This window comes from Salvelinus alpinus, chromosome 13 (genome assembly GCF_045679555.1).
Source record: "Salvelinus alpinus chromosome 13, SLU_Salpinus.1, whole genome shotgun sequence".
Classification (NCBI taxonomy): Eukaryota; Metazoa; Chordata; class Actinopteri; order Salmoniformes; family Salmonidae; genus Salvelinus; species Salvelinus alpinus.
The window spans coordinates 15,054,006-15,078,312 of record NC_092098.1 but is presented as its reverse complement, the minus strand read 5'-3'; the positions used below and the strand labels follow the sequence as shown (position 1 = coordinate 15,078,312).

Below are 24,307 nucleotides of genomic sequence, written 5' to 3'. Positions count from 1 at the left end.
TCCCCTCTGGCACAAGCTGCAACTCAGTACCCTCAACACGGACAACTTGTTCCTCAGCAACAGGCGCTTGTGACTGCTCTACCATTCTCAGCCCACCTTTCCCTACATCAGTGGGCTCAGACGTTACGAGGACCGCCTGCGTCCCTCCCTCCACCTTCTCCCTTTTCGGGCAAGCATGTCGCTTAGGGCCTACATCCCCACACTCAAAACACTGTTGACTACCCGTACTAGCATAAGCCATAGTCTGTTGTCATACTTGACTTTAAACGATAACTCCAAAGTTTGCTCCGTTGAGTCCAAAAACATAAACACCTGTCGACGAAACGACATAACCTGTTTCAAAGACGGATTTTGCAACCCAATGGGACAATCTTAATTGAAAGAGAGAGAAAAGAGAGAAGAGAGAGAAAAGAGACAGAGAGAGAGAGAGAGAGAAACAGAGAGAGTGAGAGACAGAGAGAGAGGAGGGCAAACAGCTACCAACTGGCAATACCTCAGCACTTAAGATAATGATGCTCCTGGAGTTCTCATCTGAACAGTTTCACTCTTTTCAGGATGTTCATGGCCTCTCTATGGTTCAACTTCCCACAGTGAGGCGCTAATGAAATGGATGAAGGCATTTGACCGATTAGCTCCTGCAGCGTTCGGCACATCACATCTCAGCCAAGATAAGTGCCAAGCATTAAACAGACAGCCTCTGACGCATTTTATGGCCGGCCCTTCAGTCAATGTTTTGAAGCAAGTGTGTGTGTGTGTGTGTAACGTCTGCTTCCAACTCACACTCTCAAACACATAGATCCCCTGAACGCAGCTCACTCTCCAGATCCCAATCACCTGAATTCTGATCACCTGTTCACACACCTGTATGTCATCATCACACACTATTTAGTTCAGTTCTTTGTACCCCATCATTGTGAGGTATTGTTTGTTTTGTGACACTTTTATTCGGAGTGCTGTGTTTCCCGAAATGTAATCCTCCCATGTATGATAGTTTTTGCCTGCCTCACTAATGACGCCTTTTGCCTATTCCCTGCCTGTACTTTAGCCTTTCGGATTTCCTGTTTCAACCTATTGATCTCCCAGACAACGTTACTAGCCTTTTCCTTGCCTGTACTGTTGCCTTTTTGGACTGTGTATGACCTTCTGTCTGCCCCTGGACCCAGCTACCTGCCTCCTCCTGTGGTCCTTTACCAATAAACACCTGCTGCGCCCTGCGCTTGAAACCAGCTCTCTGTCTCCCATCGTGTTCGTTACAGTGTTTGTGTGCTTGTATTTAGCTGTGCATTGTTCTCAGGCAAGATGCACAATTGTGTTGGCAAAGGTTCTGCAGGTGTCTGTTGGTTAGGATATGCAGGTGCACAGTGTCTGTGTGTGTGTGTGTGTGTGTGTGTGTGTCCGTGGTGTATACGTGCTGTATGCTCTCACCGTCTGCCACCTCCAGCTGAGCCTTGGCCAGGATGCTGCCGGCCACAGTGAGGGCCTGGCAGGTGTAGTAGCCTGCATCAGAGCGCTGTACGGAGGAGATGGTCAGCTCTCCACTCACTGACACTGACACACGGCTGTCTCCCTGGGCTGGCTGGCTGGGGAACAGCAGATCCTGGAAAGATAGGAGAGACTCATTAGCATGGTGTTTTGTCCTGTGCCCAATAGAAAACCAGCAGGAAACATGGTGAGATACAATTGACATGTTGCAGTTAATAGCGAGAGTGAATAGTACATGTTAACTGTACTGTGCTAAATGGTTAATACATTCAGTTAGTTATATAAGAGATGTGAAGGAAGAGGAGAGAAATGTAGAGTGACAGGAATTAAACAGAGGGAGTTTTAATTGCAGTGAGTGTCATCCTTGCCAATACAATGCTATATAACAGTATAGTCCTACACGCCACACATGTACAATGCGAGAGCACACTGCATTGACTAAAAAGCACCAACAAGTCAAACCAATCATCTGGAGCCTTGTTCTGTTTTCCTCCATGTCCATTCTCAGTGTTCATTACTGACTAGCGCTCCTATTCACTCACTTATACTAGAAATGTGTGTGTAATTCAGTAGTAAGTGCGGGGACCGAGGCGTCAGGGTCCTCTATCTGTTCAAGGTGGTTAGTCATTTACACTGTGGGTGAGAGGCGGTCAGCCCTGCCCGTGATGAAGCCCTGCAGTAGGGGTCTTGACATTGAGTGAGTCCTCACTGCCGCCCACTCATAGCCTTGAGATCTCGATCTCTCTATCGCTTAAATGAGATTTTTCCCCATTCCGTGTCCTGAGAGCAGACAAACGGAGGCGAAAGCAAGGACATTAGCCTAATCCCATTATGCCTAATGACGCTAATGTAGCAAATTAATGCAGTTTCTCGTGAAAGAAATGGCTGGTCAGAGCATGTGGAGTGGACTGATGATTGATGGCCACTTCATTATGTGACTGTCACGGGGACGGGAGTCCTGACCGCCACCTCTGGTCCCACGGCTCTGGCCACAGTCCAATCAGGACCAAACCTTCATGTCTCAATTAAGACAATCAGGAGAAGGGTGTTTTTGTTCATGTGCGTAAGAAGAGGCCAAAACACATAGGCAAGAGCTAACACACGCAGGCACAGTCAAGTATGCAGACATTCAACACACGTTATTCAAACAGGTGTTTCTTACCTGGCTGCCCTCTCGTTGCCAGAACACAGTGGGTTGGGGGTTGCCCTTGGTCTCACAGGGGAAGGTGGCTGTGCGCCCCTGAGCCACGATCTGGTCCCGGGGTCGCACCACAAACTGGGGAGCCTCTGAAGACCAAAGGTCAGAGAAGTGAAACCACTGTCACCACAACACAGCAGGAAGACATTTAGAGACAGTTCTGATTATGTGCACAAACTTATCAAGGGAAGCGACAGGTTACAGCTACAGGCTCCAGGCTACAAGCTACAGGCTACAGGCTACAGGGAACATGCAACAGGTGACTGTCTAGTAGTCTCTCTGAAGAAACATTACTACAGGTACCAGACCATACAGACCATTCATCCTGCTGGCCACAAACCTGAATGAATGAGACCAACTCATGGGCACGTGTGCTTTTACATGTACATTCTCCCCTTGTAGTCTCTACATCAGAACTACTGCATATCAACTACTATATCTTGACCAGCAAGTTGGAGAAACAGAGGGGTGGAGGGCTGGGTTGGGTGGTTCAAATTAAGGAGGAGCATGTGCATGTACTAGTATGTTGAATAATCAGGTGTGAATGTGTGCTGGTTTTTAATGGGTGTGTATGTACAGTACCAGTCAAAAGTTTGGACACACCACAATATATTATATATTTGAGATTCTTCAAAGGAGCCACCCTTTGCCTTGATGACAGCTTTGCACACTCTTGGCATTCTCTCAACCAGCTTCATGAGGTAGTCACCTGGAATGCATTTCAATTAACAGGTGTGCCTTGTTAAAAGATAATTTGTGGAATTTCTATATTATTTATTTCCTTCTTAATGAGTTTGAGCCAATCAGTTGTGTTGTGACAAGGTAGGGGTGGTATACAGAAGATAGCCCTATTTGGTAAAAGACAAAGTCCATATTATGTCAAAGACAGTACAAATAAGCAAAGAGAAACGAGAGTCCATCACTACTTTAAGACATGAAGGTCAGTCAATCTGGAACATTTCAAGAACTTTGAAAGTTGCTTCAAGTGCAGTCGCAAAAACCATCAAGCGCTATGATGAAACTGGCTCTCATGAGGACCAACACAGGAAGACCCAGAGTTACCTCTGCTGCAGAGGATAAGTTCATTAGAGTTAACTGCACCTCAGATTGCAGTCCAAATAAATGCTTCACAGAGTTCAAGCAACAGACACATCTCAACATCAACTGTTCAGAGGAGACTGCGTGAATCAGGCCTTCATGGTTGAATTGCTGCCAAGAAACCACTACTAAAAGGACACCAAAAAGCAGAAGAGACTTGCTTGGGCCAAGACACACGAGTGGAATGGACATTAGACCGGTGGAAATCTGTCCTTTGGTCTGATGAGTCCAAATTTGAGATTTTTGGTTCCAACTGCCATGTATTTGTGAGATGCAGAGTAGGTGAACGGATGATTACCGCATGCGTGGTTCCCACTGTGAAGTATGAAGGAGGAGGTGTGATGGTGCTTTGCTGGTGATACTGTCAGTGATTTATTTAGAATTCAAGGCACACTTAACCAGTATGGTGACCACAGCATTCTGCAGTGATACACCATCCCATCTGGTTTGCGCTTAGTGGGACTATCATTTGTTTTTCAACAGGACAATGACCCAAAACACACCTCCAGGCTGTGTAAGGGCTATTTGACCAAGAAGGACAGTGATGGAGTGCTGCATCAGATGACCTGGCCTCCACAATCACCCGACATCACCCCAATTGAGATGGTTTGGGATGAATTGGGCCGCAGAGTGAAGGAAAAGCAGCCAACAAGTGCTCAGCATATGTGGGAACTCCTTCAAGACTGGAAAAGCATTCCTCATGAAGCTGGTTGAGAGAATGCCAAGAGTGTGAAAAGCTGTCAACAAGGCAAAGGGTGGCTACTTTGAAGAATCTAAAATCAAAATTATAAATTGGGTGGTTTGAACCCTGAATGCTGATTGGCTGACACTCGTGCTATATCAGACCGTATACCACGGGAATGACAAAAAACTTATTTTTACTGCTCTAATTACGTTGGTAATACAGTTTATAATAGCAATAAGGCACCTCGGGGGTTTGTGGTTTATGGCCAATAAACTCAGCCCAAAAATTATTCTGCAAAAAATTAACATAACAAGATTCAACAACTGAGACATAAACTGAACAAGTTCCACAGACATGTGACTAACATAAATTGAATAATGTGTCCCTGAACAAAGGGGGGGTTAAAATCTAAACTAACTGTCAGTATCTGGTGTGGCCACCAGCTGAATTAAGTACTGCATTACATCTCCTCCTCATGGACTGCACCAGATTTGCCAGTTCTTGCTGTGAGATGTTACCCCAAGGCACCTGCAAGTTCCCGGACATTTCTGGGGAGAACGGCCCTAGCCCTCACCCTCTGATCTGACAGGTCCCAGACGTGCTCAATGGGATTGAGATCCGGGCTCTTCGCTGGCCATGGCAGAACACTGACATTCCTGTCTTGCAGGAAATCATGCACAGAAGAAGCAGTATGGCTGGTCAGTAAGGCTGGTGGCATTGTCATGCTGGAGGGTCATGTCAGGATGAGCCTGCAGGAAGGGTACCACATGAGGGAGGAGGATGTCTTCCCTGTAACGCACAGCATTGAGATTGCCTGCAATGATAACAAGCTCAGTCCGATGATGCTGTGACACACTGCTCCAGACCATGACGGACCCTCCACCTCCAAATCAATCCTGCTCCAGAGTACAGGCCTTGGTGTAACGCTCATTCCTTTGACGATAAACGCAAATCCGACCATCACCCCTGGTGAGACAAAACCGCGACTCGTCAGTGAAGAGCACTTTTTGCCAGTCCTGTCTGGTCCAGCGATGGTGGGTTTGTGCCCATATGCGACATTGTTGCCAGTGATGTCTGGTGAGGACCTGCCTTACAACAGGCCTACAAGCCCTCAGTCTAGCCTTTCTCAGTCTATTGTGGACAGTCTGAGCACTGATGGAGGGATTGTGCGTTCCTGGTGTAACTCGGGCAGTTGTTGTTGCCATCCTGTACCTGTCCCGCAGGTGTGATGGGGAGGATGTACCAATCCTGTGCAGGTGTTGTTACACGTGGTCTGCCACTGCGAGGACGATCAGCTGTCCGTCTTGTCTCCCTGTAGCACTGTCTTAGGTGTCTAACAGTACGGACATTGCAATTTAATGCCCTGGCCACATCTGCAGTCCTCATGCCTCTTTGCAGCATGCCTAAGGCACATTCACGCAGGTGAGCAGGGACTCTGGGCATCTTTCTTTTGGTGTTTTTCAGAGTCAGTAGAAAGTGTCCTAAGTTTTCATAACTGTGACCTTAATTGCCTACCGTCTGTAAGCTGTTAGTGTCTTAACGACCATTCCACAGGTGCATGTTCATTCATTGTTTATGGTTCATTGAAAAAGCATAGGAAACAGTGTTTAAACCCTTTACAATGAAGATCTGTGACCTTATTTGGATTTTTACAAATCATCTTTGAAAGACTGATGGAGGGATTGTGCGTTCCTGGTGTAACTCGGGCAGTTGTTGTTGCCATCCTGTACCTGTCCCGCAGGTGTGATGGGGAGGATGTACCAATCCTGTGCAGGTGTTGTTACATGTGGTCTGCCACTGCGAGGACGATCAGCTGTCCGTCTTGTCTCCCTGTAGCACTGTCTTAGGTGTCTAACAGTACGGACATTGCAATTTAATGCCCTGGCCACATCTGCAGTCCTCATGCCTCTTTGCAGCATGCCTAAGGCACATTCACGCAGGTGAGCAGGGACTCTGGGCATCTTTCTTTTGGTGTTTTTCAGAGTCAGTAGAAAGTGTCCTAAGTTTTCATAACTGTGACCTTAATTGCCTACCGTCTGTAAGCTGTTAGTGTCTTAACGACCATTCCACAGGTGCATGTTCATTCATTGTTTATGGTTCATTGAAAAAGCATAGGAAACAGTGTTTAAACCCTTTACAATGAAGATCTGTGACCTTATTTGGATTTTTACAAATCACCTTTGAAAGACAGGGTTCTGAAAAAGGGACATTTATTTTTTTCATATGTGTTATTTCATAGTTTTGATGTCTTCACTATGTCACGGCCTGATCCGTTTCACCTGTCGTTGTGCTTGTCTCCACCCCCTCCAGGTGTCGCACATCTTCCCCACTCATCCTCTGGGTATTTATACCTGTGTTCTCTGTCTGTCTGTGCCAGTTCGTCTTGTTTGTCAAGCTTACCAGCGGTCATCCTGTCAGCGCCTGTCTTTTCCCTGCCTCTCTTTTTCTCATCCTCCTGGTTTTTGACCCTTGCCTGTCCTGACCCTGTACCCGCCTGCCTGAACACTCTGCCTGTCCATGACCCTGTACCCGCCTGCCTGAACACTCTGCCTGTCCTGACCCTGTACCCGCCTGCCTGAACACTCTGCCTGTCCATGACCCTGTACCCGCCTGCCTGAACACTCTGCCTGTCCTGACCCTGTACCCGCCTGCCTGAACACTCTGCCTGTCCATGACCCTGTACCCGCCTGCCTGAACACTCTGCCTGTCTCTGACCCTGTACCCGCCTGCCTGAACACTCTGCCTGTCCATGATCCTGTACCCGCCTGCCTGAACACTCTGCCTGTCCATGACCCTGTACCCGCCTGCCTGAACACTCTACCTGTCCCTGACCCTGTTCCCGCCCGCCTGAACACTCTGCCTGTCCCTGACCCTGTACCCGCCCGCCTGAACACTCTACCTGTCCCTGACCCTGTACCCGCCTGCCTGAACACTCTGCCTGTCCCTGACCCTGTACCCACCCGCCTGAACACCCTGCCTGACCCTGTACCCACCTGCCTGAACACTCTACCTGTCCCTGACCCTGTACCCACCCGCCTGAACACTCTACCTGTCCCTGACCCTGTACCCACCCGCCTGAACACTCTACCTGTCCCTGACCCTGTACCCACCCGCCTGAACACTCTACCTGTACCTGACCCTGTACCCACCCGCCTGAACACTCTACCTGACCCTGTACCCACCCGCCGGAACACTCTGCCTGTCCCTGACCCTGTACCCGCCTGCCTGAACACTCTGCCTGTCCCTGACCCTGTACCCGCCTGCCTGAACACTCTGCCTGTCCCTGACCCTGTACCCACCCGCCTGAACACTCTACCTGACCCTGTACCCACCCGCCTGAACACTCTGCCTGTCCCTGACCCTGTACCCGCCTGCCTGAACACTCTACCTGTCCCTGACCCTGTACCCACCCGCCTGAACACTCTGACTGTCCCTGACCCTGTACCCGCCTTCCTGAACACTCTACCTGTCCCTGACCCTGTACCCGCCTGCCTGAACACTCTACCTGTCCCTGACCCTGTACCCACCCGCCTGATCACTCTGCCTGTCCCTGACCCTGTACCCGCCTGCCTGAACACTCTACCTGTCCCTGACCCTGTACCCACCCGCCTGACCACTCTGCCTGTCCCTGACCCTGTACCCACCCGCCTGAACACTCTACCTGTCCCTGACCCTGTACCCACCCGCCTGACCACTCTGCCTGTCCCTCAGCCTGCCTGTCGTCCTGTACCTTTGATCCACCTCTGGATTATCAACCCCTGCCTGCCTTGACCTGTCGTTTGCCTGCCCCTGTGGTTACAAAAAAACATTGTTACTTCACACAGTCTGCACTTGGGTCTTACCTTGATTCCTGATACACTATTATTCTACAATGTAGAAAATAGTCAAAATAAAGAAAAACCCTTGCGTGAGTAGGTGTGTCCAAACTTTTGACTGGTACTGTAAGTGTAGGAATATTTATTGAGCTTTAGCATGTGTGTATATGTGTGTGTGTGCATGTGTGTATGTTGTGTGTGACAGAGAAAAAGAAAGCAATGCATGCACAATGGGATCAGCTCATACTTACCAACAGGACGAGCTGGTGACAGAACAATGGTATGGTTGGGTGAGGACAAAACACAAGACGGAGAAGAGGAGAGGAGGAGAGGAGAGGAGAGGAGAGGAGAGGAGAGGAGAGGAGAGGAGAGGAGAGGAGAGGAGAGGAGAGGAGAGGGAAAGAAAAAACATGGAAATCAGAAATGAATGACGTGGTGTTGGGTTCAAAACTCCAGCAGGTAAGGATCAGGAGAATGGGGCTCAGGTAAAGGAAATTAAACCTGGGTATCATCATGGAGGGGTGTATAGTTTAACACGATAGCCTTGTACACTTAGGCGTATTCACAGATGTGGGAACACCACAGACTTGTCACTTAACAATGTGCTGATGTGAAAGCAAAAGACAGAAAGCTGGATCCCTCACCCTCTTCACCTCAAATACCCTGAAAACACTTTCTCACGTCACCAATTCTCCTTTTAACATCCCCGTTGACAGAGGACACAGTGAGGCGTGGTGATGTGCAGGCGAGGTGGAACGGATAGTGAGATACAGGGTGGGTAACACAATTGGTTATGGTTAAGTTGCTCATATCTGAGTGGAGGCTGGAAGTCCTGGTGCATTCATCCAGCCTGGGCCCTGGGAGAGCAGCGAGATCACACCAGATAGACTTTAGTATTCAACGTTTGTCCAGGTCCCCAGGACGTCGGGAGATGCCTTCAGTACTGTCCACTAGGGGCAACGTGAGCATGTGTTAATCTCGTAGGCTTGGGGCTTGCTAGGACGTTGTGGATGGGGATAAACGAAGGGCTTAAACTGCATGTTTCGGCTCTGAGGATCGCGGGTTTAATCTAATGCCAAACCTTGACCCTTGCCTTATCTCAAACCTTATCCCTTACATGTACCCTTACCTTAACCAGTCAGAATTAATGCCTAAACTTACCATCAACTTTTTTCTGTTTTAGGAAAAAATTTGAATCGTGAAGAGAGACTGTTCTTGTTGGGGAGAGAGTAGGACTGAGCCCAGCTCTGGGCTCACAGCAGGCAATAACACTCACATGGTGGGGTGGGCGAGAGGAACGGCCTGGGCCCACCCTGCTGAGACTATTACCACAGCTCCAGGAACAGGATTAGTGACAGGTGTCTGCCTGTCTGCTACAGTAGCCTGTACTCACCCCTGACGGTGAGGGTAGCCGAGGCCTCCACTTTGCCCACACGGTTCTCGGCCACGCAGGTGAAGGTCCCCTGGTCCCCAGCCGACGCCTTCTTGATTCTCAGGAGGAAATCCTCCTTCTCATATCGGATGTCATACCTGGGGAAGGAGAGGGGGAGAGGAGCAGTTTACATTAGAGTGAAGTCTAGCTTGCAGTAATCAGTCTCACACCTCTGATGGCTTGCATGCCACGACTGTTTTGATAAACGGCTGCTTTGAAACGACTGGAAAAAGGGGCAAAGTTCTGTATAAATAACAATTACACAAAACAATTTACTGTATGCTTACTACAGTAAGTAACCCATTCTGGGACATTTCAGAGTAAAGCTTACATAAAATAATAGGTTGTGGACATATGCTGTTTGAAGAATAAAGCGAAGCTTCCTGAGGTACTTAAGACTCCCTGCAGCAGAGAGACTGTTCTGCTACATAGGAGGAGGAGAAGGGGGGGCAATTATTCAGGGATGAAAGGCATGGCAAAATGAAAGGTGCTTTCAGCTGGAACCTTGACTGTTCCTCTATTTCAATATTTATGAAGAAGGGCACCCACTGTGGGGTGCGTGCGTGAGTGTGTGTGTGTGCGAGTGAGAGAAAGCCGAAAGAAAGAGAGAGCGAGAGAGAGAGACTATACTGTATCTGACATACTGTATCTGGTGCACTCGCATAAATCCACACCCAGATGCAGACAGACAGACAGACAGACAGACAGACAGACAGACAGACAGACAGACAGACAGACAGACAGACAGACAGACAGACAGACAGACAGACAGACAGACAGACAGACAGACAGACAGACAGACAGACAGACAGACAGACAGACTGCTACGGATGAGAAAGACTCGGCAGTAATGACTAATTCATAAAGATACACTACGCATCACAGCAGCCAGCTAGTCTCAGCAGTGAGAGAAACAGCAGTCCTAACAGAGCAGGGTTAACAGTCCATCACTCAGGGGCAGAGGGTTTGACATGGCAACAGAGCATGGAGCATTATGGAGCTGGACTCATCCCTATAAGGGGCCTCCTCTGGTCTCTGAAGTAGACAGACCAGCAGCCTGTAAACCTGTCTAGTCTTCCATACCATCTGGACATGTGAGACGAGCAGAGCAGTGAAACACAATGACGGGGGACATGGCGGGAGGGGTCACGGATCCAAGAGAAGGTGAGAAAAGTGAGGGGGAAAATATCGCTCAAGCTTTTCTGTCGGTTCGGACAGTTGGTCTGTCTGACTGAACCTTGTGAAGACTCCAGTCACGTCACGTCTCTGACCCACATACACACCTCCTTGGAGGGCCGGTCTGGGAGGGATGGAGGGATGGGGAAAGAGAGGGAGGGAGGGAGAGTAAGAGAGAGACTGAGAGAAAGAAAGAGAGAAGGGAGGAAGGCTGGTCTGGATGTAGGGCATGTTTCTGGAGACATGGGGAAGAAGGGAGTAAGGAGTGAGCAGACTGACAGACAGACTCTACTCTATCCCTGTCTGAGAGAGCACTCCCCACAGCCACATCCTGTCTCAGACACATGCTGCTGCTGCTGTACCACCACCAACACTCTCACACCACTACTTTAGGGTAGCTACTTCCTTTAGAAATACACACTTATGCCATGGAGGGAAAACACATTTCCTCTCATGCAGATCCCAATATGGTCAAAGACGTCATATGGGATTAAATATTGACAAACTGTGAGAGAGCGTTTTCCGTTACAGTGACGAAGAGAGCAGAGAGTCATGGTAAATGTAGTTTTATGCTGTGGACTTAAACACACATTGACTCCATTGGCAGCATGGTCCTGATATGATACAAAGTAATGGCCTAAATAGAGGACATTGTTAGACCTGGGGCCATGTGTAGTGTAGCTATATACACATAATTATTATTTATGAGTCTAGCTAGGACTGCTATAGCATAGAAAATCGAGAGCTCAAATACTAAATTATACATCCAGAAATAGAGATAGAAAGGATGAAGGAGAGTAAAGAAATTACATTTGTGGATTCCTCACACACACGGACAGCATACACGTCAGCCTGAAAACACACTAGCACGTGCATAGTAAGTGCAATAGATGACATTTCATCTGGGTTTAAGAACAGGACAGTGGGCTTTGATAAATAATATTAGGTACTGTGATCCAAGCTGTAGTAACATGTCAGGAGTTTACCTGCTGTAGACTGGGACTCATTAGTCCTGTCTCACAATCCATATGAACACCTGTTTCAACCACCACAGCAGGAACTCATAGAAAACACAGTCACACAGACACTCCCTCTCTCCTCACCTGCCACGGGGTATATCCACGTCGTCCTTCCTCCAGCGTAATGAGGGAGGTGGGTCTCCCTGTACCTGACACCTGAGCTCCACACTCTCCTCCACCAGGACCACCTGGTTCACCGGCCGACGGACAAACGTGGGTCTCTCTGGACAACCACCACACACACACACACACACACACACACACACACACACACACACACACACACACACACACACACACACACACACACACACACACACACACACACACACACACACACACACACACACACACACACACACACACACACACACACATACACACACAGAGCATGAGTCTACAAGCACTCGAAAAACAGGTAGCATGTTGACAAGTGCAGCTATTACAGGAAGCACCAGGGGGTGAGTCTGTCCTTACCAAACACAGAGAGCTGAGCCGTCTCACTGTCTCTCTCCCCCACCATGTTGGTGGCCACACACACATACATCCCTGCGTCACTCTTCCTGGTGTTGGAGATGGTCAACTTCCCTCCACGTACCTGACAGATAGACAGAGACAGCGCAACAACGTCTAAATCAGACACTCTGTACACTGCTTTCAGTGACGAGAAACATTGTGACTACTAGCCACTGACTGACACGGGGTTATACCCACGTCACGCTACCCCAGACGGAGGCGGTGGTTAAGGGATTTTGCATATCTCAGCCATCCCTAATGAGAGTCGGCGTAGAGGAGCGTGTCCCGAAAGAAGTGCTGTACTCACAGTGACCCTGTCACCTTTGAGGTCCAGACGGGCCTTGTCTTTTCTCCAGAAGGTGGTGGGCTCAGGGTGCCCACGAGGAGGCTGGCACTCTAGGGTGGCAGGCTCCCCCACCGCCACCACCATGTCCTGGGGGTTCTGTCTGAAGTCATCACGCAACACTGGGACAAACAGAGAGAGGGGGGTTAGACTCTTTCTAAACATTTTTTTTTTTACTAGGTTCATTGTGGATATAGTGGATGTAGTGTTTCATCCACTGTGTGGGTAGATAATCCAAGCTGGATGATCAACAAACAAAAAAACAAAGAGTTCACGGACAATAATATACAGTGTAGAAATAACGTTGCACTCTGTCAGTTAGTAGCGGAGTGAAGAAAATAACTGGAGGAGAGCCAGAGCCTAGAGCAGAATTCTAGTCAAACAGGAATCGTGTGGGATGGAGCCAGAGTCCCGAGGTCCTGCTGTCAATCACAGGAAGCTGTGGCAGACGAGATCTGGGGTGTCTCAGTCACAGAGGCCTGGCCAGGTCTACAGAGCCATATGGCTGGGTGGGTTCTGTCACTGTCACACGTCACTCCTCTACTCACTCAGACAAGCCTTTCTTCCACCCCATAGTAACACCCCCACTTAAAACATTGCACCTTTAGAAAACGCTGAGCGTCATATTCCATACGGATGCAATACAATTTACAAGCCTTCAGGAAGAAAAAGAATACAATTCTCGCCCGAACACTCGCACTTAACTTGTCTTAATAGCACTGACTCTGCTGATAGCTACTTTATTGAGGATATGTACTTACTATGACTGTGATAGGTGGTTGTCTCACCTAGCTAGCTTAAGATTGAATGCACTAACTGTCGCTCTGGATAAGAGCATCTGCTAAATGACTCAAATGTAAATGTGACAATGTAAGAGCCACATATTCCCGCTGTATTTGTTCCACCACAGTGAGGACAAAAGGAAAAAACACAACTGTGGGAGAGAACACATTTCGGAAGGCAAGAAGTGAATTTAGATGCAACCCTGCACACCTCTGAGAAGGTAGAAACCCAACCCAATAGAATGATTCTGAAATGGGCTTCAATTCTCTGGCATGACGGGTGGTAAAAATATGGTGCAATGTGAAGATATTTGGATATAAATGACCATAGGGGCCTCATTACAAGAAGTCCTCATTATGTGAGGTGAGAGGGGAGCTAGAGGTGGTGGTGCATCTGGTTACTGCATCCTAATATTACAAACTGGTCCCGTACATGTAGCTGAAGGCCATCATTTAAACCTTGCCATGATTCAAGCCTCCCGAAATGAGACAGAAATCTATCTACAGTATTTGAGAAATACGACTTGGCTAAACACCATAGACACAGAAAGCAGAGATGAAAAGGGCTTGAAACTGCATGTGAGCAATAAAATGAGTGATAATGATTTAAAAAGAGAGTAGGTGTTTAGCAAGTGGTTGTTTGTTCTGGCTTTGGTCTCGCAACGTACTCTATCATAAAAGAGGTATGCAAATCTTGCATGATAACATCTAACGATGTTACAATAACGATGCGCACGCTTCAATGGGGCAGAAGGCCATGTGTTGTTGTGATTCTGGATGGCCAGATAACTAGAAACAATGACAAGAGGAGAATCGTTTCAGGTAATTGTATCTTATTATTGATACCAAGTCCTGTTTTGAGGTGTTTTGACTGATGCCATGTTATGCTAACAGGTTTTGTTCTGGATCAAAAAGGGGCGTAGGTGGTGTGCATGGCAGGGATCGTGGTAGGGGGCGTGGCAATGAATGGGGTCTGGCCACCAGCACAGCTACATTTTAGAGAACATTTCAGAGGCCCCCACCTTGGTGTCGTAGAGACATTTTTAAGCCAATTTCTTGCAATTCTACACATTTTGCCATGCAAAATGTTGCAGTTTTAAAGCTAGTTTTCTGTAATTCTATGCGTTTTGCCATGGATAATGCTGTGTTCCTTTGTTCAAACATAACAACAAAACATTGTTTGAATTTTTAATTCTACCTGACTGTCTAGCTTCTATTTTGGTGATTGTTAGTTCTTAAAGATTATTTAAAAAATATATAGATCCACTCTATTATCTTTTCTACATACTTTATATCGTGTTTTAGTCGTTTGAGTTCACGCTTAAATCGGTTTTCCATCCCAAAAATGTATTAAATAAATACATTTTAATAAACACGGCTTGCCCAAGGATTACAATGGCAAATAAATTCCTGGCTAATAAGGCTCAAATTCGCTAGCTAGCTAACCAACATCTGTAACAATGTATTTGAGAAACAAGTGCTCATTGTGCAAATGTATTTAGGTTTCCAATAAACATTGGACACTAAATATAGTTGTCACCAACCTAAGCCAGCCCAGTGGGTTTTTCCCCATAGTTGTGCACGCGTCGGTTTTGCTGCTAAACAACCAACCCGTCTATACTGCATGTAGGCCAATGCTGTAACAGAGTCCAACAACTAGGACTACTACTGGCATTGCTGGCTGTAGAACGGGGTGTTTTATAATATGATCTCTCTTGACACAGGTCTGCAGAACAGTAGCTTGGAGTTTGTTGAATAGTCCATGTGATGAGAACAGCCTGCAGGGGCGTGTCACTTTCTCAACAGCAGTCAGAGGCCTGTCCCATTTCTGTCACACTTATGACACAGCCTACACACGTGCTCGTGCACACGCGCACATACACTAACACAGTTGCCCGGGTCACGTACTACCAACAGTTGCTGATGATGCTTTATCAAAAAGAGCCAGAGATGGAAAGCGAGAGCGACAACACACACCCAATGGGGTCTGGAACAGGGAGGGGGTTATTTGCATTGGGGGATTTTTGAATAAATAAACAACTTAGCATGTCTGTGCCCTAAAAAAGTCATCAGCAATCAGTCAGGAGAAACTTCAGTCGAGACGGCAAGCGTTTACCCAGCGTTCCCGAGGGCCATGAGCCCAGAACATTACCTATTAGAAAGCTCTCATTTCAGCAGCCAGGCAGCGACGGCAGGCAAGCACAGACAACAGACCAAAAGCCACTCACAGAGAGGACGTGGCTGGCGGCAAACAAAGTATATACAGTCATTTCAATTGTTTATACAATAGACACACAGATCACGTATAAGCAACTAAAGCTCGAGGAGCAGAGGGGGGTAAGGATGCTACTGATTACTAATGGTCACGACATGATACGTAACATCAATCAGCAGGTCACATCCAATTACTGATATTTAAACCACTGATGCCCCAACTTGTATCCTACTCCTTAGGTGTCTGTCTATGTGACTGGTGACATGTCTCAACTATAACAGTGAGTGCCTCTCCCTTCATAACTTTTAACGTTGCAACAGTACATGACATACTCCTCTCACAGAGATGTACCAATGTCTCAGTCTTCCAATTCGCCTGCGGGTCAGCCAGACAGCCAGCCAGTCACCATGAATGGTTAACAGTTAAGCAGTAACTACAATCATGTTGCATTAGCATCCCGTCCTCTTGTCATGTAATGTAAATTGAAGATGTAGGTGGCAGTGAACGCTCTCCTCCCCTCCCCCATCCCTCTCTCTCTCTACATTCTCCCAATTACAGTAACAGAGCTCCCGCAGACCACACTTCAACATCTATAATTGATTATCGTCTACTCGTCTGTCTCTTTACGCATTCACTGACTCTCACGCTTCTCCTGCTCCCAACCTTACCTAACCTACTTCTCTCCCTTACCCACTGAAACTTGCCTTCTACTGTACAACAGCAGCTACAGCTGGAGCTGGGAATTTTTGGTTTGTAGCCTTCTGTGTCTGAAAATACTGTAACATAGAAATATATGGAATGATGGCATGGTAAATGGCTTTTAATAAATGTTTATAACAAACTGAAGGACTTATCACAATCTGGGGGGGGGGGGAAGGCATTTAAAAGGCCTGATTTAGTACAATTAGATAATAGTCCTGTGTTTGACAATAAGTCAATCGCTGGGTTCTGATGTTGTCCATCTCTTGCCCAATCATACTGGAAATGGCTAAGTGGCCCACAGGCCACTAGGTGAGTTAGGATCACCACTTTATTTAAAGAACGTGAAATGTCAGAATAATAGTAGAGAGAATTATTTATTTCAGATTTTAATTCTTTCATCACATTCCCAGTGGGTCAAATGTTTACACTCAATTAGTATTTGGTAGCATTTCCTTTTAATTGCTTAACTTGGGTCAAACGTTTCGGGTAGCCTTCCACAAGCTTCCCACAATAAGTTGGGTGAATTTTGTCCCATTCCTCCTGACAGAGCTGGTGTAACTGAGTCAGGTTTGTAGGCCTCCTTGATCGCACATGCTTTTTCAGTTCTGCCCACAAATTTTCTATAGGATTGAGGTCAGGGCTTTGTGATGGCCACTCCAATACCTTGACTTTGGAAGTATGCTTCGGGTCATTGTTCATTTAGAAGACCCATTTGCGACAAAGCTTTAACTTCCTGACTGATGTCTTGAGATGTTGCTTCAATATATCCACAATTTTCCTTCCTCGTGATGCCATCTATTTTGTGAAGTGCATCAGTCCCTCCTGCAGCAAAGCACCCCCACAACATGATGCTGCCACCCCCGTGCTTCACGGTTGGGATGGTGTTCTTCGGCTTGCAAGCCTCCCACTTGTTCCTCTAAACATAGCAATGGTCATTATGGCCAAACAGTTCTATCTTTGTTTCATCAGACCAGAGGACATTTCTCCAAAAAGTACGATCTTTGTCCCCATGTGCAGTTGCAAACCGTAGTCTGCCTTTTTTGTGGCGTTTTTGGAGCAGTGGCTTCTTCCTTGCTGAGCGGCCTTTCAGGTTATGTCGATATAGGACTCGTTTTACTGTGGATATAGATACTTTCGTACCTGTTTTCTCCAGCATCTTCACAAGGTCCTTTGCTGTTGTTCTGGGATTGATATGCACTTTTTGGACCGAAGTACGTTCATCTCTAGGAGACAGAACGCATCTCCTTCCTGAGTGGTATGATGGATGCGTGGTCCCATGGTGTTTATACTTGCATACTATTGTTTGTACATGAACGTGGTACCTTCAGGCATTTGGAAATTGCTCCCAAGGATGAACCAAACTTGTGGAGGTCTACCATTTTTTTACGAGGTCTTGGCTGATTTCTTTTGATTTTCCCATGATGTCAAGCAAAAAGACACTGAGTTTGAAGGTAGACCTTGAAATACACCCACAGGTACACCTCCAATTGACTCAAATGATGTCGATTAGCCTATCAGAAGCTTCTAAAGCCATGACATCATTTTCTGGAATGTTCCAAGCTGTTTAAAGGCACAGTCAACTTAGTGTATGTAAACTTCTGACCCACTGGAATTGTGATACAGTGATTATAAGTGAAATAATCTGTCTGTCAACAATTGTTGGAAAAATTACCTGTGTCATGCACAAAGTAGATGTCCTAACCGACTTGCCAAAACTATAGTTTTGAAGAAATTTGAAGGAGTGGTTGAAAAACTAGTTTTAATGACTCCAACCTAAGTGTATGTAAACTTCCGACTTCAACTGTAGATAGGGAGAGAGTGAGAGAGTGAAATAGCAGAGGTAGACAGAAACACAGAGAGAGATGGAGACAGAGAGAAAGGAAGATAGAGAGAGTGAAATAGCAGAGAGAGAGTCTGAAGTTGTATTTTATTTCGCAGAGTGGTCGCTAGCATCATAAAACCTTCTAGCAATATTGTGAAAATGTTATGCATCAGCGGGAGTGTGAGTCAGGGATCTGAATCTTCCCTTTTATCCGCCTTGTTTCACTAAAGCAGCTATAGCCTGGGGAGAATGGCTTTATTATATGCACTTGTCTTCCTTCGCTGAGATCACACAGCGCGGTGTTGCAAAAGGTTGCTCAACCGTAATGGAGAGAACTTGATAATGCAAAATAATGTCCCTAAACGTGCTTGTGTTCTCACTAAGCTCAGGTTTAAATACCAACTAAACTGTTCAGCTTATCAGAGTAGGTGTGTAAGAGAAACAATGAGAGACAGAGAGAAGCAGAGGGAGCGCGGGTGTAAATCCCAGAGAAAAATATGGCTGCCACTCATCTTCTCAAATACGCCTGCTGCTCTCTCCTCTCTTCTCACTGACAAATGATAAAACAGCAAACAGGCAGATGAAACTGCATGAAATTCAGCATTTCTCTCCATCGGTCCAATTCTGCTGGGAGGTAATTTAAAAAAGTGGTGTCAGAGAGAAGCAACAAAATGCCTGGGACCATCTGTGCCTCGAAACCATCCAGCGTGTTCAAACAGTGGCGAGCAGAGCTGCCTAGCTAACTGAGAGAGCGGAGTGGGGAGGAATATTCTGAGCTTTGTTTACTGCCGGGCTACGATTACATTCTTTCTGCTGGACACATGCAGATGGCACAAAGCATGTATATGTTTAGAGCTATAGAATGTAAACAGGTGGAGGACGTGGCTACAGTAAACATGTTCCCATTTGCAACAGCTGCCATTCAGGACAAAGAGAAAGCTCATTAATATGGTAATGCCACGCTATCACACCAATCCATAATCACCCTTCTGCATACACACACGTCCTTTTGGTTGTTTCACTGAAGAGCGTGATAACGTGACCTTTGACTGGGGAATCAGCAGAAAGGTAAGGAGGGGAAACAATCTCAGGGCCTGCGGGGTCTGCGGGAGAATAGCACATGCTCTACAGCACGGGGTACCTTTAGACATACTGGTAGACACAATCTACAAACCCCTCCACTACACATTGAAGAACGATGGTGGGTAATGTATAATGTGCCAGTGTTGGTAGAATACCAGCTGCTAATAAGGCCACCACCACCAACCTTCTGTGCCAAGGGAAAGCGTGGCATCAAAACAAGTCCAGCGCCATGCGAGTGAGGAGGGGGAAGGCGTGGCGGCTAGGGGGTTGAAACAGGTGTGTTCTGCCCCCCACAGGCGCTACTGAGCCCCTGGAAGCAGCTTACAGTACCCATTAGGATTATTCACCCCAAATCCATGTTAATCACATTTGGGCACACGGTAACCCACTGCTGCCACTGCCACCCACCATATTAATCAGGACTGTAGACGGAGACGTAGTCTGGGGGACGGTTTGGGGTCAAAAGTAGCAGTGGGGGACAGCATCACTAGTCTCCCACATAAAAACACAGTCCAACACCCTGAGAGTATAGACACATGAAACCATCCCTGCACAGCTCCCTGCACAGCTCCCTGCACAGCTCCCTGCACAGAGCACCTGGGCAGATAAAGATGGACTATCAATCAGAGGCCTGACTGCAGTGCCACCTCAGCAAATGGCATCAATTCTTTACGGATGACAGTTCTACAGACAGATAGGCATGGGGAATCAGTCAAAGCTTTCCGATGATAGCTCATCAGAGGGGGATCACAACGAGTCTCCTCTGACGGAGGACATTCGGTCGCCCCTACACACTGCATACACAGACCTCATACACAGACACACGACACAAGCACGTCACGCACACCACATACACACCACACTCCTCTCAGGGAGCTCCACTGTAACATGTTCCAAAGGGCCTCTGTGTCAAACATTACTTCCCATTCAGCTGTGTGTGCTGGCACTGAGAGGGATCTGAGAGGGGAGCGGGAGTGAAAGAGAGAGGAAGGAGAGCAGAAAAAGAGGAAAACATAAGCGCTCATCCCACAAGAGGCCTTTGTGTGGCAGACTTCCAGGAATTAGGTTTAATCAGTTTTCCCTTCTTCTTCTGTCAGTCTTCTGCCTTCTCTTACACACACACACACACACACACACACACACACACACACACACACACACACACACACACACACACACACACACACACACACACACCACACACCACAGAACACACACACACACACACACACACACACACACACACACACACACACACACACACACACACACACACACACACACACACAAATCCCTGTCTCTCCCGACAGCAGCAGTAATTGTGCCTGCAGTCTCTCGTCCTCCATGACTCTCTCTAACTCTTCTGACAAACCATCTTGTTTATTTATTCACAAACCTCAGCATTAATCTCTCACCCCAACCATCACTCTCTCCTCCTCCACAATCTTTCTGCCACCGCTTTCACAATCTATCCTTCCATCTCTTCCACACTATCTCTCTAAATCCCTCACTCCCCATCTCTTTATCCATCTCCCCCTGAAGGGTAGAAAAGAAAATACTCTGTAAAAGAAGCCTGTTAATGTTTTATTTTGGGGGGTTTATCCTAAGCCTGCAATCGTAATAGAAAACCGTTAAAGTAAATTCAGATATAGCAGGTCATTACCAGAGCTGTGTGAAATGAACCTCAGAGGACAGAGGACAGTGTATACGTGACGTGATGCTGAGCAAAATAACAGTAAATACCAGGCTGGCTGATACCAGCACAGCTGGAGGTCTCAGCACCTCTAATCCTGGCTCTGACTCAGCCCACAGCCCACTGGCCCAGGGACAGCTGAGTGACAGGACAGGGACCACACCTCACTGCCAACTGGGCAAAAGACAGCAGACTGGCCTCACACTCCCTTTTAGAGACGTGTTAAGCTGTGTGTCTGTAGGGCTCTGTGTAGTATTGGGTCAAACAATGACTAGACTTTCCACTAACAGACTTTCCATTAACTGTAGGGTGTCAATCACTTTGGACTGACAGTTGGAAACAAACAAGTTCAAGTTCAACTTGAACTAACAAACTCAGTAATTCCAGTCCTATTATTAAACAATGATGTGGTTAGTCAGCAGATCTTTCAGTTGACACAGTCCTGCCTTGTTGCACTACTGCAGCTAATACCATCATTCTGTTGACAGTTGTAATGTCATGTCCTGTGAAGTCCGTATCATGTTGATGTGGCCACAGACTGAACACTGTACTGGTGGTGGCAGTCAAAGGACCGGCTGTCACATCAAACCACAGTGCTCTGATACAATCGTCTAGCAATCTGGCCATCCCAGAGACCGACAGCACATCAATGGCTGGTCAGAGCTCTAGCATATGGCTGACAGCGAGCCCAACAGCAGGACGACCGACTGCCTGAGCGCCCCCACTGCCCGGCCGGCTGACCGCTGGTCTATAAGCAGACTAACTGGGGACAGATCCGAGGATTAGCTTCTGCTCTTCATTCACTTATTCGATTTCCGGGGTCATCTGACTGACCAGGGCTAGGGACCCGAGGTGGAGAGGAAAGGGTTAATGCCAATGCTATTCTATACACTGTAGATGATACATCCAGCTAGTAGTAGAGACTAAACATTGGTGCCTTAACAATGTACCTGACCACACAGCCACATCCAGAGATCAGCATGGACACACATTCTTTATCAATATAGCTCATTCGTAGGCTCTCCACCCTAAGAAATCAGACACAGTTGATTCTATTGTCTGCTGTTTTATCTTATTATTTCATCAAGGTGAAACCCTTCCAAATCTTTTATTGCCTTCACCATCGCCCGCGGCCAGGCTTTGGTCATGGCACTGCTATAACTGACACACAGTGATTGATTACAGAAATCTCACCATCAGCAGAGAGAGAGAAAGAGAGAGAAAGAGAGAGAGCGAGAAAGAGAGGAGAAATAAATAAGGAAGGGATGGCTCTTCCCCTGTGGGCAGTGTAATAACCCTTTAAATCATCTGAAGATGACTGCTGTGACAGCCAAGCTGCCTCTGCCTGCCTCTGCCTCGCCAGCCACTATCTCTGCCTGCTGACACTGGAGCCAGTCTGGGGCTCCGTCCTCACATTTCACATACGTCTCCATATGCCAAACCCAATCGTCTATGGAGAGATGAACAAGAAGGAGGATCAAGACAACACTGACATATCCGTGGAGGAAGAGGTCATATATAGCGATGCATGCAATGAATGAATGAATGACTGGCACATACAGTACAAGGACATGGATGCTAGTACACATAAACACACACAATATGACAGACTTGTGATATCTAGTCCTTGTCCTGGTGTAAGGAGGGAGAACACAACAACACACCATATCCTCCGGTGGATGAGCATGTGTTCTGGCCTTGATACCTCATCGCGGCTGAGGTAGTTATCACCGTGGCAACACCGTGGCAACCCCTGCACCTCCAGTGACCATGATGTCATCAGAGGTGAGAGAAGCAGCCCAGTGGTTCTGCTAATTACAACAACAACCACTCGTGGTTAACGAGGACCTAATTGCCTGAACATGGCTTCTGCCATAGGGGACAGACAGACAGGGAGAGAGGGAGGGATGTTGTCTGGCAAGTGAGAGAGGACACAGTGAACTTTGAAGTGCAGCGTATACTGCACTGTAGTCAATATCTCAATGGTTTCAACTTTAGGGTAAGCTCCTAACAGCCTATCCTGGTCATATAAAGACCTGCACATTTTAAAATCCCATGCCCCTGCCCCACTGCCTGCTCTACTAAGCAGCTCACCATTGTCAAAGGCTATTGCAGCAAAAATGTAAGCATATCACAGTATATCCCCAGCCATTATGGAGCGCTTGATGCTGCATTACCAGGATGCCTACCTTCCCCAAGCTCCCTGAAAAGTACCCAGAGGATTTAAAGAGCACTAGGTCACTCTTCTCAAATGTAGCAGTCAGCTAAATCCCCTGGATTCTAAATCCCCTTCCCATTCCACTCTCCAGGGGGGCAAAGCCCACACCGCCACCATGATTCCCACTGTTGACCCTCCACAAGACTGGCAACTTCAACTTACTTCCCAAGGGCACTATTACGCTGAATGCCACGTTCCCTTTTCTGAAGATGCAACATGTGGGCCCACGAACGCAGAGACAGCTTGTTAACTAGACACACAAACCAGTGGAGAGAAAAATGGTTCACTTATTTTGGAAGCATTGAAAGCTAAATTAAACATACACACATGCACAGTGCATACACACATTTTGTTTCTCTCTCACAACAGCTTTTTAAAATCAGCAGATACCACAAACCCCAGCTGTGCAGCTAGTTGATTGCCATTATCATTATCAATAATGTCTCTTGAGTGATGAAATAACACATTAAAACAACAAGCACCCTAATGGAAATCAACGTTCTATTGTGAAAGAAAAATAACACAACCATTAAAAAAGTGAGTTAGGAGTTTATTTTTTTATTTTTTTATTTCACCTTTATTTAACCAGGTAGGCCAGTTGAGAACAAGTTCTCATTTACAATTGCGACCTGGCCAAGATAAAGCAAAGCAGTTCGACACATACAACAACACAGAGTTACACATGGAGTAAAACAAACATACAGTCAATAATACAGTAGAAAAAATAAGTATATACAATGTGAGCAAATGAGGTGAGATAAGGGAGGTAAAGGCAAAAAAAAGGCCATGGTGGCGAAGTAAATACAATATAGCAAGTAAAACACTGGAATGGTAGATTTGCAGTGGAATAATGTGCAAAATAACATTTGAAATAATGGGGTGCAAAGGAGCAAAATAAATAAATAAATAAATACAGTAGGGGGAGAGGTAGTTGTTTGGGCTAAATTATAGATGGGCTATGTACAGGTACAGTAATCTGTGAGCTGCTCTGACAGCTGGTGCTTAAAGCTAGTGAGGGAGATAAGTGT

General features: G+C 46.8%; 1 protein-coding gene across 4 annotated transcripts in view; it reads right to left on the bottom strand.

Annotated features, from left to right (window-relative positions):
- LOC139537178 (roundabout homolog 2-like) overlaps window positions 1-24,307 on the bottom strand; it is a 177,930-nt gene that overhangs the window by 43,771 nt on the left and 109,852 nt on the right. For all 4 annotated transcript variants that reach the window (XM_071338192.1, XM_071338194.1, XM_071338195.1 and 1 more), the window contains exons 3-8: window positions 12,729-12,886; window positions 12,383-12,503; window positions 11,990-12,128; window positions 9,672-9,808; window positions 2,645-2,769; window positions 1,426-1,597 (exon numbers count right to left, since the gene is read on the bottom strand). In XM_071338192.1, coding sequence (XP_071194293.1) covers window positions 1,426-1,597; window positions 2,645-2,769; window positions 9,672-9,808; window positions 11,990-12,128; window positions 12,383-12,503; window positions 12,729-12,886 — 852 coding nt within the window. The remainder of the gene's footprint in view (window positions 1-1,425; window positions 1,598-2,644; window positions 2,770-9,671; window positions 9,809-11,989; window positions 12,129-12,382; window positions 12,504-12,728; window positions 12,887-24,307) is intronic.